This window comes from Drosophila nasuta, chromosome X (assembly GCF_023558535.2).
Source record: "Drosophila nasuta strain 15112-1781.00 chromosome X, ASM2355853v1, whole genome shotgun sequence".
In the NCBI taxonomy this organism is placed as follows: Eukaryota; Metazoa; Arthropoda; class Insecta; order Diptera; family Drosophilidae; genus Drosophila; species Drosophila nasuta.
Window position 1 is genome coordinate 25,872,611 of NC_083459.1, and position 14,003 is coordinate 25,886,613.

Sequence of the window (14,003 nt, forward strand, 5' to 3'; positions counted from 1 at the left end):
TGACATCGCCAAAATAAATGAATTAGAAGTATTTTAATTTATTTGTTTTAATATTACTTAATGTAATATAATATTTTAATATGTAAAGTCTACGAACTTTTATTTTAAATTTCTATCGCTTATTGTTGTATCGATATATATTTTCTTCTATATCGATATAGCCCGCTTAGGCTTATATCGATTATCGTGTTTAAATACGAAAATAATTCTTAAAAACATCTTTCATGCTTGCTGCTCTGGTAAAAGATGAAAATTTTAAATATTCTACCAGGCCACCAGAAATAAGCAGCACGCAGCCATTCAAAAAGCAAAGTATCTAGAGAGTATTCTCTAATGCTCTTAAAATGCACTCATTGCGCTCTTTGATGTTGTTGTTGTTGTTGTGCATTCGAAGCCTAGAACGGCTAAAACTCAGCAAATGAAATACCTGGCAAACATAAATCGGGAGCAAGTAGAAATACAAAAAGTCACTTTAATGACGCCACTTATAGTTGACGATCCTGATATTTCAGTTGCTTGACGTAGCAGTATCCAAGAATATCGTCACACTAATGCATCTGTTGTTGTTGCTATTATGGATGTTGTTGTAGTACACGTTGTTGTTGTTATTGTTGTAGAAGATTTGTTCGTTGTTGTTGGTCGCTCGAAGCTAAGAGGAACGGCTAAAAAGTGCCAAATCAGCAGTTGAAGTACCAGGCGAACATAAATCAGAAGTAAGCAGACATACAAAAAGTCACTCTAATGGCGCCATCTATGGCTCGTAGATGATTTAAATTGGAGCTCCCTAAAGTATGCTACAGAAAATTTGTTGGTGCCCATGGCGTGTTAACTGATTTTAAAATGACATTTTTGCTGCATTTGGGTTGTAAAAATGAGATTTGTCGATTGGCATGAAATTGTAATTATAGGCAAACAAAATTCAACCTCGAAATAATTTAATTTAGTACCAAATAATACACGCAATGATTGTGTTTAATTCAATCCTTACCCCCATAATGCATTTCATTAGTTTATTATTGTACTTTCAAATGGTTTTACATTTATTTGCTTGCTCTTCTTTAAAAAAATTCGACCATAAAAACAAACAATTTTCATATAATAGTTATAACTAAATAGGTGTGTGGTTGTGTTGTGTGCGTGTTCGTGTGTTCTGGTTTTTCAGTTGGGGCTACGCTCCATCATATACCATACATAGTAGCTATGTAGGTCGAGAGGTCTTTTCTTCTATCATCGTTGTCGTTCTACATATGTATGTATGTATGTATGGAGTGAAATGGAGGGAGGGCGGTACCAGATTTAGTGCATGGCAAAACTTGCATATATATGTATATATATATATAAAGTAGATTGGATCAGGTAAAAATATATAGTCATATGTACATGGTCTGTGGCTGCTTTGCTCTAATTTGTTTATGACGGGGGATTAAAGGAATTTGAGGTGTGGTGAGGTGAGGGAGGGAGATTAGCTAAAGCTAAGCCTAATTAGTATTATTATTAATTATCATAATGATGTACACTTAAAGCTAAGCGATAACGAATTCTTTTTTCCTTTTCTTTTCTTTTCTTGTTTTGTTTTTGTTTTTTTTGTTGTTTGTTGTCGTCATGATTACATAATTTCGGAGATTTTCATTTTTTTTGGGCGGGTGACGATCCTTTCTTCCTTTCTTCCATCCTTGCTTCCTTTGTATTGCTTCTTTCCTTTGCATTTTTCCCTGCGTTCCTTCTTCAGTTCGGTGGCTCCTTGCTCCGTAACTAAGCAAAATATCTCAGACAGACTTATATAGCGTCTTTAGTTTATAACTAGTTTTTGGTATCGTTATTTGTCATTCAACTCCGCATTTTTGTCTTTCTTATCCTGTTTGTTTCCATCCTTCTTCTCTAACTGCTCGTTGTCCTTGTTGCTCTTGTCCTCATCCTTGACATCCGTTGTTGCCTCCTCATCTTCGCTCGAAGGTGGCGCTGTTTGCGTTGTGGCCTCACTCATGACGGCGGCGGCAGCTTGCAGCGTCATCGTGCTATCCTGATCCAAGGACGATTCCACCGTTGTCGGCTTATCCACTTGATCCACCAGATCGAGTGGCTTCAGTCCCGGAACAAGGACGTTCAAGTGCACGGGTGAAAGATTGCCATGGCTAGTTGAGGGCGTCAGTGCATTTTGTTTCGTTGGCGTTGGCGGCGTCGATTGTGTGGCCTTGTCCACCTTCCGTTCCAACTCCAGATCGATCTCCACATCCGAGTCCATTTCAGTCTCTGAGAACGATAGTGAATTACCCGCACGCGGCACTTGAATCCGACGACGATCCTGTCGAGGAAAATAAAGCAAATTTAGTTAAATCTCGCTTCTTCATGTATGTATGTAATTGCCAGCTCACCGTGTTCAGTGTGGTTGGCTCCGAGATGTAGCCATCAAAGTCCTCATCCTCGCTGAATATGTCCAGTGGCTGTTGTACATACGTCTCTGGCAATTTGCACACAATCTGCGCCAGATCAATGAACGTATATTCGTTGAGCGAGGCATGATTGCCGCGCTTCGGTGGCTCCTTGTTGAACCACTGATTGAAGCGTCCCAAGCGACCCGCTTTGGCCATGCCATCGAAGTAGTTCTTGCCAAACACATAGCCCACATCGCGGATCTCATCGAAGCTGCCAAAGGCTAAAGTCTTGTACTTGTCGATGGGCGGCCTAATGTACTCGCAATAATCCGAGTTCTTTACCTCCTGCAGATAATTCAATTGAATATTTGAATAGGGCAAATAAATCTTTTAATCGTAGCCATTAGAGGTGGAGAACTATCGATAGTGAGCCATCGATAGTGTCATCGATTGTTCTCCCTCTCTACTAGAAAAATACAAACACATACAAATATTGACATGTTTCCCTGTATTCTTGTATTCTTTGCTCCACTATCGAAAGTGTGTGTGCTACTATCGATAGTACCATCGATAATTTTCTATACTCACCTCGAGTTGACGCACGCAGGAAACGTAAGCGAGACGCGACTGTATGTCAGGCAGGTCGGGCACTTTGACTGGCGATGTGAAGGGATTCCATTTCTTATAGAGCAGCCACCAGCCACTGAGATCGTCGCCATAATTGGTCAGATCCGTATCGTCCTGGGAGCCCACATCGATGGCGATAATGTGCGCAGCGCCCAGATTATGCATCACATCAGCTACGTGTAATCGTTATCGATATCGATGTGTGTGCGTATATTTGTGTGACGTGTGTGTGTGGGTGTGTGTAAATGATAGGCAATTAGCAATTGGTATATCGATAAATCAGTTTTGAGAAAGACAGTGATTGATTGATCGAGAGAGTTGAGTGGGTGGAAGGAGGACAGAAGAGTGTTGGATATACTTTTTTTTTTTTTTTTTTTTTACTCTGTTGACTGTTAATTGTTACCTGGCACATTGTTCGTGTAGCATCCATCGAGCAGCAAATGCCCGTCCCGATAATCGCAGAAGGGTGGAAAGACGCCGGCAATCGACATGCTAGCGCGACAATAACGCCACAGATGACCTGACGACCACACACGCAAATAGGACAATACGCAGATTTTGTAAGTGGGTGTGTGTGTGTGTGTGTGTGTGAGTGTGAGTGTATGGGAGAGAGGTGAAAAAAGTCAAACGCACACATTTTGCATTGTATGTGTTTCCGTGTAGTTTGTGTATGTGTGTTTTCAGAGAAGGAGAGAGAGAGAGAAGAGAGAAAGAATACACAGTTTTATTGCCATTGTTGTGTGACTGTGTGTGTGTTGGTGTGTCTGTGCTGGTGTGCAATTTGATTTAACGATTTATGCTCAATTTACTCTAGTCTACATATGATGCGCTCAATTACACAAATTAAATATAGTAAGTATACAGTAAATCAATCACATACAAAATACAAAAAAATAAGAGAATTATACACAACTCAAGATTCAAGAGCAACTAAATAGTATATAGTATAGTATATAGTATGAATATAGAAGAATACCAATATAGTATATTGTATGTATGTGTATGTATAAATGATAGGAATAGGAATATGTATGTACACATGTGTACAATATATAGTACATAACTAAATTGCACAGTGTAATAAAAGTTAACGATTACAGAAGTTCATTTTCAAAACAGCAAAACTAAATAAAACTTGTTACTCTGTCTCAGTCTTTGTCTGAATGTACATACATACATATTGTGTAAGTGTATGTGTATGTGTGTGTGTGTGTATGTGTTTTGCGTGCTTGAGCAACTTCAATTCAAAATGGCCGATTGAGAGCAAGATCCAAAATGGCGGCGCACATTAACGAAAATTTATATTGCTTTTGTGTGTGTGTGTGTGTGTGTGTGTGGGGAACGATGGAAAAGGGTCAACGGAGAGGGGGTAGGGGGGGAGCAGGGCATACCAAACAATCAACAGTCATTTGAAAACATATCCAACACTCTTCGCGCTCTCTGTGCCACCAACAACAGCTCTAAATTGAAAATTGATATTGAAAGTTTAAGAGATTATCGAGTGATATTTTTTTTTTTTGTTTGTTCTTAATATGTAAATCTCGCATTTGCTTATTTCGAATTTTTGGTTTTTGGTTTTTGTTTGGTAGTTTGTTATTTGCTATTTACCTGGCAAATTATTTACATAGCCGCCATCCAGCAGAAGATGTCCATCTTGTGGATCGCATAGCGGTGGCATATAGCCGCTGAGTGACATTGAGGAGCGCACATAGCGCCACAGAGATCCTGCGACAGTTTAGTTGGCAAGTGAGCGAGCATTTGTTTCGTGTGTATGTGTGTGTGTGTGTTTGAATTTGTGTAGCGTTTTAGTGTGTGTGTGTGTGTGTAATGTGGAAAGAGAAATAAGAGAGAGAGAGAGAGAAGAGAGAGAGAGCTTTGAGTTTTTGAGCAGTGTGAGAGCGAGCGAAAGACCAATGGGATTTATCATTAATTACGCATTGATAATGTTTAAATTGATGTTGCTTCATTTATTTTTTGGCAGCACGTTTAGTTGCTAGCTAAAGAATACGCACGCACAAGGAGACGCATTAGACGATTTAGCTTATATGTACGTACTACGTAGTATGTATGTATGTAAAGTACGAAAAGTAATTTGGACAGAAGACAAACAACATCGAAGGACAACAAAATGAGATAACAAATAGACACACAAAAAAACAAAAAACAAAACGAAACGCTGACAGCTTCCCATGTACAAAAATTGCGAAGGCGTCACGATTGCATTGCATAGAATGAATGACAACTAGCATTATCCGTATAGTAGCAACAACAACAACAAACAGCAATTAAGAGGAGGCGCCTTTCAAGAAAGAGAGAGAGATCGAATCGTATGTGCGCGCGCGCTCTTCGATGAGATGTGTGTTTCTCTTAAGGGCGCTTACACAGTACGCGTTATGAATGACTGTGTGTGCGTGTGTTTTGTTGTGTTGTGTGTGCGTGTGTATGTGTGTGATGTAAAAGTACGTGTGTGCATGGATTTCTCTTTTTTTTATCGTACAAGCTACGAATATAATACGAATTTCAAACACCAAGCCAAAACTCATAATAATGATCAATTCGAAATCCCAAATAACACAAAAATTAAACATTGCACTTTAACAGAGAGATACAAGAGGGAGAGGGAGACAGCATAAGGGAGAAACTAAACTAAAGCGTACGTACAAATGAAATGTTTGCTAAAAACGAGCAGCTAAATGAGAATAAATGAGACAAAAGCAGAAGCAGGCAACGCAGGCGCAGGCGCGCAGCACGTTCGGCACTCACCGTTGGTGTGAATGCGATGGCAACTGGCCGTAATATCTGTGGTTAAAGTAAAGTAGGGTATCCACAAATCCTCGATGCTTACGTCCCCGAAAGTGTCGTGTATCGTCTTGTTGAACTCACGGCCCGAAAACATCGATGTAATTGGATAGGTGAGGTCCAATAGTTGGAGGAACCATTTTGTCATTTTCTACAAACAAACAGAAATCAATATAGATTGTTTTTCGTGACGTCGTGATGTTTTCAAGAATTTTCTCACTTTTGACCACTCGCGCGCCTTTTGCGTAACGGTTGTGATGTTGCGCTCTGAACACCAGAGGGCGCCCATGAGCGCCCCAATGCTCACGCCACCGACCATATCAATCGGTATGCCCGCCTCCTGTATCGCCTTCAGCATGCCAATGTGGGCGGCACCTCGCGCTCCCCCGCCACCGAGCACCAGGCCAATCGAGTTGCCAGTCAGCCAGCGGGCGAGACGCGAGAAATCGGAATGCATATTCGGCTCAGAGAGCAGCACACGACTGTAGAGATCATTCTAAAGGAGGAGGAGGAGGAGAGAGAACGACAGGAGAGTGAGTATTCCAAGTAGTTCCCCTTGATCAATGTCCTACTCACAATGCGGTATTGGCTTTTGCGCGTAAAGATGCGTTTGACGCAGAGCACATGATGATGCTTCGTTACCCAGGGTCGAGCATTCAGCCAGCTGAGCGTGTTCGCCGGCTTGGCATTCGTCGTCTCCGGATAGAGGAGCACAAGCTCCTTCTGTGTGCGCATCGCCAGCTTGTCGATTTCCCGCTCGAATTTGCCCACCAAGTGGGAACGCTCGCCCAGTCCGACAATGAGCACAACATCCGCTTGTCGCATACAACGCTGTGTCCAGGGACTCAACGAGCTGTCACACTGATATAGCGTTATGATGTTGCGATCCTCTTGCTGGGCCAGCCACGATGTCAGACGATACTCGTTGGCCGTCTCAAAGATATTGACGCCCAGCTGTTTGCGCACCACCTCCGAGGTTAGGCGCAGCACGGGACCTGATCGTGGAAGTAGTAAAACAGTAAGTTTGAAGTTGATAATACGTATAGTATTAGAATAAATTGTTTTCTTACCTATGGCACAGAGCGAGTGATAGAGCTCGTAGGTGAATGGGGTCAGCGGAACATCGTCAGTGATCGGAACGAGCGCCACTGTCGAGTATTTGTGCGTTACGGGATTCGCTTCGACCGGCGCACCGGATGAATTGCTGCCGCGCGTTTGCATCGAGCCGAGAAAACGATGGCTGAGGAAACTGATGAGACGTGTGACCACAATCGGGTAGCGTAATTTGATCGCATTGAATAGACCCTCGGGCAGCTTGGCCAACTCTGAATCACGCACCGCCATCACGGTGGTGGTGCGTGAGGTTTCAGTGATCATCTCAACAATGCCCACCAGATCACCTTTGCCATACTCGCCGACAATCTCCTTTTTACCACCCGGATGTGTGATCACCGAACGCATACGTCCACTAAGCACAATATACGTGCTATCGCTGCTCTCGTCCTGTCGATAGACGGCACGTCCAGACTCTAGAAATATCCAGTCCAAGGCATAGTCACATTGACGCACCAGCGGCGACAGTCGACGCACCACACCATTACCCAGATCGAGCACAATGCGAGGACGTTGTCGCATGATTCTGTTTTCGGGAGAAACGATAGGTTAATCATTGGGAATAGATGACAACTACTACAGTGCCTCGATAAGCCAACAGCTAATACAAGGAATAACGATTGAGATTAGTTAAGAGGGTTGACTCTCAAGTGCCTAGACACGTGTAGATAAAAAAGAGTTTTACAAAAGCTCTTGTACAATTTTTAACAGATTATGATTAGGTTTTTAAGGAACTCAGTGTGAAATTCCCATGCGATTTCTTTAGAACTATGAATTGGAAATAACATATCTAATAAAAGGTAGCTAAAGCATGTTGACATGATTTAGACGAAGGGCAAAAGGGACAGTTGAGTCATACAGCTTTAAGTACTAATACCGGAAATATGCTTAAATAAGCGGGATGTAATATCGGACCGGCAAACTATGTACTTCCATATTAAATTAAAAGTTCCGAACTCTTCTTGTCCCTGATTTAGACATGATTTGACTCAAGAAAAGGCGAATTGAAGGAAGCAATAGCTCTAGGAAGTTCGAAAAAACCTAAATTCCAATGAGCAACCTTGTTTTCAACTCCATAAGGGATCTAAGCCAATACTTGGACTGTTTGATTGTACAACTACTCACTGATAGATGGCGGCACGTCGTATGAAAGCGATGCGACTGTGATTGCGCGCCTTGATGGTATAAGCGCTCGCCTCCCCCGTCAACATCGCCAGACCTCCGACAATTTCTCCCGGATGGACAAAGTGAATGAGCATATCGTTGGTGTTGTCCTGCTTGAGGGCACGGGTGGCATCCGCATTGCTCTGATAGACCGCCAGGGTGCCGGTCATGACGAACCACACGCAAACATCGTCGGCATTGCCCTCGGTGATGAGTGTGACATTCGGTTCGAGTTCGCGCACCTCAACAAACGGTTCAATAATATGCGCATCCTCCTCGCCAAGTCCCAGCTCACGTCGCAAACTCTCTACAGCCGACGATTGCACCAGCCGCTGATCAATTGATGTGATGGCCGAATTTAGATTACCACTTGGCGATTCCACGCTGGGCGCATAAGTTGTGGAGCCGCGACGTGCTGCATTTTGATTTTGATTGACAGAAGCGGAGCTCGATTGCTGCTGCTGCTGTTGTTGCTGCTGCTGCTGATGATGGTACAGATCAATGTAGGGCGCATCGCCATGCACTTCGGCCAAGTTTAAAGCGTTTGGATTGGGATCCGGATCGGACAGTGTGTGCTCCTCCCGCGAATGCCGCGACAATGGCGACGGCGTCTGACGCACGGGCAACGGTCGTGAGACCTGCGATGCTTGCGACAAAACGGTGCCGGGTACTGAACCAGGCACAACACTAACCTTGCTGCGCATGTGATTCTGAACGAGCTCCGCATTGAGGCCGAGGTAGTTGCGCAGCGCGGTGAAGAGCACACGCTGTAGACGTATCATTATCACTTGTATCACACGTATCATAACGTCCGGATTCTCCTCAAAGACCTCCTCAAAGGCCTGTAAAAGAAGAAATGGATTTTTATGGGGAGGAACTTAAGATAGAGCTCGAGTTAAACCTGACGACTCACCTGCATGGGCAGCCGTATGACTACGGATTTCTCGATGGCCTTCGCCGTGACCGTCTTGTAGTAGCTCGAGTTCCCGGACAGCACATCGATGAAGCTGAGCAGCGACGTCACCGACTCTCCCTTGCGCACCGTCTTCAGCGAGAGCGTGCTGCCATCGGCGTTGCAGATGTACACATTGATCAGACCCGACTGCACGATGTACACACTGTCATCGGGATCGGTGATCTTGAACAGATAATCGCCGGCCATCAGTTGAAGCAGTTGTGTGTGCTTGCACAGCTTGAGGAAAATCGGCTTCTCAAAGTGCCCGAAGATGCGGATGCTCTGCAGCATATACAGGGCATCGGGCGGCACACGTTCGCTGCCCTCGATCGTCTCCTCCAGATATTCGGCTGGCGGTTCGACGGTCTTCATTTCGAGCGGACGATTCTCACGTTGCAGCTGAAGGATGCGACGGGCGAAACGCATAACGGCACGTCGCTTATAGCCTTTGCCGCTGCTGTACATTTGTCCGCTCACGTTCTTCATTTTGCGCAGCATGCGCCGGCCATAGAAGAGCATTTTGTCGCGCTTGCGAAAGCGCAGGCCCCGATGATCGCCGCCCGAGGCGGACGTAACGGCACTCAGGGAACGCGCGATCTCATCGCGCAAACGCAGACGAGCCAGACGTTTGAAGTAGAGGAACCAGGCAAGAAAGAGCACGCCAATCACAAGCAGTGCACCATACCAATACATCTACAATGCAATAGACAATGGACAAAAAAAAAGAGAAGATCAGAAAACGCAATATGCATGAGTGAGTATGCAAAGTGCAGGAAATGCAGCTATCACTGTCGCTGCTCTCTTTACATTCATGTCAAGTTTGTCTGCTCTCTTTGCATTCAAGTCTGTTCGTACGTATGTGTGTGTGTGTGTTTGTTGTTTATGCGTGCACAATGCACTCACTCGCATCTTGCTTGCATTCTCACTCTCACACGCTTTTCTCTAGTTCTATATGTGGGATTGTCAACACTTGTTATTATTAGTTGTTGTTGCGCAGCCTGCTCTTCCGTATGCCTTTTGCATTTATATTTATATTTGTATTTGTATTTGTATTTGTATTTGTCTTTGCTTTTGCGTTTGGCTTTGCCTTTGACATTGGCCGTCGCTGCAGCGACACTTGCTGCATTTTTGTTGCTTTTGTTGTCGCTATTTATTGCTATTGTTGTTGTTGTTGTTGTGATTCGGTTATGGTTTATTTCTGTAACAGGTTTCAGCTACCTCAATTATGAATCAAAACAACACTAAACAGCAAAGCAAAGCAAACGAACAGTAAAAACTAATTGGAAAAATAAACTCAATTCTAATTGGGATGGTTAACACTAGAAACCCCCCATCAGTTTTGCGATTGGCCCGAATCGTCTAATTTCAATCGAATTGAAATTGTTGTTGCTGTTGTCGTGGCTTGGATGATTACAATTGGGATTTGTTGTTGTCACGCTGACATGATAAAAATAATTTTCCGCATAACTTAAGTTTCCAAGCATGTGAGTGTGTAAGTAGCACACGCACCTGCGATCTATTTTTTTTTTCGTGTTGTCTTGTTGTTGGATCAACGCTTGGCAACAAGTCACAAGGCGCTCAATTGATTTGGCCCCAAGGGGTTAATTGAATTATGGTAAACTGATTTGAGAGAGCATAAGCGCAGAGTGGACAATACAAAGTGGCATTTTGCACGTGTTTATGTACCCCCTTCCCCCCTCCCACTTTTCCCTTCTTTCAGCGATCACTCCACTTAAACTAACTCAATGCCATTGTGGGTAATCATTTTAATCAGTTATCGCCTAAGCGCTCTTGATGCGCTTGCGGGGTCAAGCGTTAAGATAAGACGCAGCCCACACACACACACACACACACACACACACATACATACGTACAGATGTCTAGTATTTGTAGGTGTGCGTGTGTTTATGTAAGTTAAGTTGTCTGCAAATCAAAACACAAATGTTGACGGAAGAAGCGCGAGCAAAGCAACAAAAATGCTAAGCACACAAACACATACGCTTACATGCAGATTAACCACATGCTTGCGCATGTGATGGCAGAAGCAGAGAGAACAGTCAAGATGAGTGACGCGAGAGCGACTGCGAGAGCAGCAGCAAAAACAACAACCACTATTGATCTCTCTTGTGCTTATCGCTTCACCGCGACACAAACCAGCTGTTAACAGTCAGTCCTGTCATATTAAGCTAAACTTAATTTGCCCTGCAGTCGACGTTGTTTCCTTCATATTTTATTTTTTTTTTTTTTGTTTTATGAGTCACGACGAGCCCCCCAAACAAAGAAAAACACAATCAGTGTATACGTGATAGTGTGTGTGTGTTTTGTTTTGTTGCCATGTACACACGTATTGCACTTATGCGTGAGTGTCGCGTGTCCGTATGTGTGTGTGTGTGTGTGTGTTTGTGACACTTACCGTGCTTGCGATTTGCTTGGAAACATATTGACACCAAGCATCTGAGAATAATGTGTTGTAACCGCTGTTGGCGCTCGCACGAAGCAGTTCCAGCACATCCATTGTGTTTGTGTGTATGTGTGCGAGTGTGTTTGTTTTTACATACACCCTCCTGCTCCAACACACACGCCTCCTTCTCCTACTGCTTCTTTCTCTTCTTGTCCTTGGACACTGCTGTTCGGCTATCCGCTATCCGGCTATCCAACTATCCGTTATCCGCTATCCACTGGCCGGGCCACAGTTAAAACGTGTTCTGTTTTATTTGTTGCTAGATTTTGTTGCTCCCCGTTTGATATTTTCAAAATGCGGAAATCTGTTCGATGGCAGTTTTTTTTTTTGTTCTGTTTGCTTTTTGTTGTTGAGCACGCGCTGCTCCCCTCCGCCAAACACCCCCGCGTTTTTAAATCACAGACGACGACAACTACGACGACAGCGGTGGTGGCGGCGGCGAGAAAGAGAGCGGAGACGTTTGAGAACCTTTCTTGTTGTTGTTGTTGTTGCTGTTGATTCTCATTTGTTATTGTTGTTGCACTCGTTGCTCTTGCACTGCGTTTTTGGCTTTGTTTAGTGCTTTAGAATCAAGAATTGGTTAGCTGCGGCTCTCTGCTTTTGCTCTTTCCCTCCTCCTCCTCTCGTTCACACTCGCTATTGTTTCTATTCGTTCTCTGTGTCGCTCTGCAGACAGTTTTTGAGCGTTTTGTATTTTGTGCAATTATTGTGATTAGGCTTTTTTGCTGCAAATTTCTTATTGTAAATATAATAATGCACGCGCCATCTTCTCACACGCAGTTTATCGTTGTTTCTTTTTAGTTTATTTAAGTGTTTGTTTGGCCGACCCCCCACCCTTTATCCGGTTGGGTTGGTTATCCCAAAAAAAAAAAAAAGAAAATTGAAGATGTGATTTGTTTGGCACTTCTTCTTCATATACTACTATTGAGAGAAGAGATGAGATGATAATGGGAATTTAACTCTCGTTCAATACACTTTGGCGTAATTTAAACGATTTGCCCACAAAAACACACACACAATTTGAATTTCGATCACAACGAAATCTATATCAGAAGTGAGAGCATTTTATATTTATTTCGTTTCGGATTTTGGATTCGCGTTGTTTCTTTCTGGTTTTGGTTTTGTTCTGTTTCTGGTTCTGTGACCAAGCTGTCAACTTGACTGCCAGACTGCCTGCTGTGCCAATCAGCTGTTCCACCACCAACACCAGCACAACAACCATACGCGACACGTGCTGCCAACTCGCTTTAATAGCGACAATTGACTGCGAGTTGACAACTCTGCCAATTGTCATCAATATGCAAGCGCGCAGCTGTTTTTGTATTTCTCTCTTCTCTTCTCTTTTTTTGTTTTTAATTTGAAAACTGTTTTTTGGCGGCGCCGCGTGCTAACATTAATTTGCGGCTCATAATTGACTTGTTTAAAATTGCAGAAAATCATAAGGCATGAAACGTTCAAATAAAAGCAGACAGACAATCTGCTCAATCTGCTGATTAACAATTAGTGTACAAACAAATAAACACACATACATATATACATATCTATGTATATACGAACATTGTGTTTTTGTTTTATAAATATTAATGGATTAATGGATTGTTTATTTAAGGATGCGGTACAAGAAGCGGCGGTGAAATCGGTATTTGGCCAGCGGCAGACGACGTTTGGACCACAGATCATTTTTTACACACTCTCATTACGTTGCAGAGTCCGAAAAAAACCAAAAACTAAAACCAAATTGTAATGCAAAAGCATTAACGCTAACGCCACACACCAGCCAGATAAAGAAGATGAAGACGAAGAAGAAGATGCATGCGCATCGCATTCAAAAAATTAACAGAGCATAGCGCCACTTGATGCAGCTTACCAAGCATGCAGTTAACTGCAGTCTCTGCAGCTGCAGGTGCACCATTTTGGGGGAGGGCGGGAGATAGCTTAAAATCAAACTGCGTGGCGACGGCAATAGCGGCAATTCGTCAAGTTCATTCATGTTATGCGCATTTCCTTTGCCCATTTACCGTTACATTTTCAAATCCAAACTCCTAACAGCACTTTCGCCAACTAGCCATACCCTGTTAGTCACAGCATTCAACATCATAGTATGTTAAGAGAACAGTGCCGTTGTGAGCTTGCTATGTGTTTGGCCTACGCAGTAAACTGTTAATTGACAGTGATACAGCTATGTTAGTTTGGGAACAGTGCCATTTTGAGTTGCATCTGTAATAGGTCGATGTTAGCGTAGAGAGTAATATTAATGTGAATGTAGTGTATATAAAATATATAGCTAGAGTAATAAATTGCCTTTTGTTATATATTCCGACTATTTGATTGATTTATTTTAGTTTTAAATGCGTATAGATTTTACCCCCGTTATGTTGCCTGCAAACTAAAGTTGTGGCTGTATTACAGCTTGCATTGATGCTGTTGCTTAACATTTGCTGTTAGTTAACAGCACATTAACATTCTGTTGCATAGCGGTGGATTTAAATTGTATGTGAAGCGCTGCAGCAGA

General features: G+C 43.1%; 1 protein-coding gene across 3 annotated transcripts; it reads right to left on the minus strand.

Moving 5' to 3' along the window:
- Positions 1–1,405: 1,405 nt before the first annotated feature.
- On the minus strand, positions 1,406–12,351 carry LOC132795157 (neuropathy target esterase sws). 3 transcript variants are annotated; one of them, XM_060805690.1, is made up of 11 exons: positions 11,444–12,351; positions 8,989–9,723; positions 8,037–8,917; positions 6,869–7,437; positions 6,375–6,793; positions 6,019–6,294; positions 5,763–5,949; positions 3,403–3,519; positions 2,961–3,172; positions 2,373–2,717; positions 1,406–2,302 (listed from the first exon to the last, which is right to left on the minus strand). In XM_060805690.1, exons 1-11 carry the CDS (start codon positions 11,543–11,545, stop codon positions 1,817–1,819), a joined length of 4,329 nt encoding a protein of 1,442 aa, XP_060661673.1. In that variant the 5' UTR covers positions 11,546–12,351; the 3' UTR covers positions 1,406–1,816. The 3 variants fall into 3 exon arrangements, with proteins under 3 accessions (XP_060661673.1, XP_060661672.1, XP_060661674.1); XM_060805689.1 differs by lacking the exon at positions 3,403–3,519 and adding an exon at positions 4,608–4,724 and having other exon boundaries at positions 11,444–12,350; XM_060805691.1 differs by lacking the exons at positions 3,403–3,519; positions 11,444–12,351 and adding exons at positions 4,608–4,724; positions 9,934–9,954.
- Positions 12,352–14,003: the final 1,652 nt, after the last annotated feature.

What these genes read in the sequence shown, in the direction of transcription:
- LOC132795157 (XM_060805690.1), bottom strand. Translation starts at nt 11,545, where the DNA reads ATGGATGTGCTGGAACTGCTTCGTGCGAGCGCCAACAGCGGTTACAAC. An exon ending in GCAAAAGCCAATACCGCATT is followed by an intron (nt 6,295 to 6,374) that starts GTGAGTAGGACA and finishes CTCCTCCTTTAG; the next exon opens with AATGATCTCTACAGTCGTGT. An exon ending in CTACACGAACAATGTGCCAG is followed by an intron (nt 3,173 to 3,402) that starts GTAACAATTAAC and finishes GATTACACGTAG; the next exon opens with CTGATGTGATGCATAATCTG.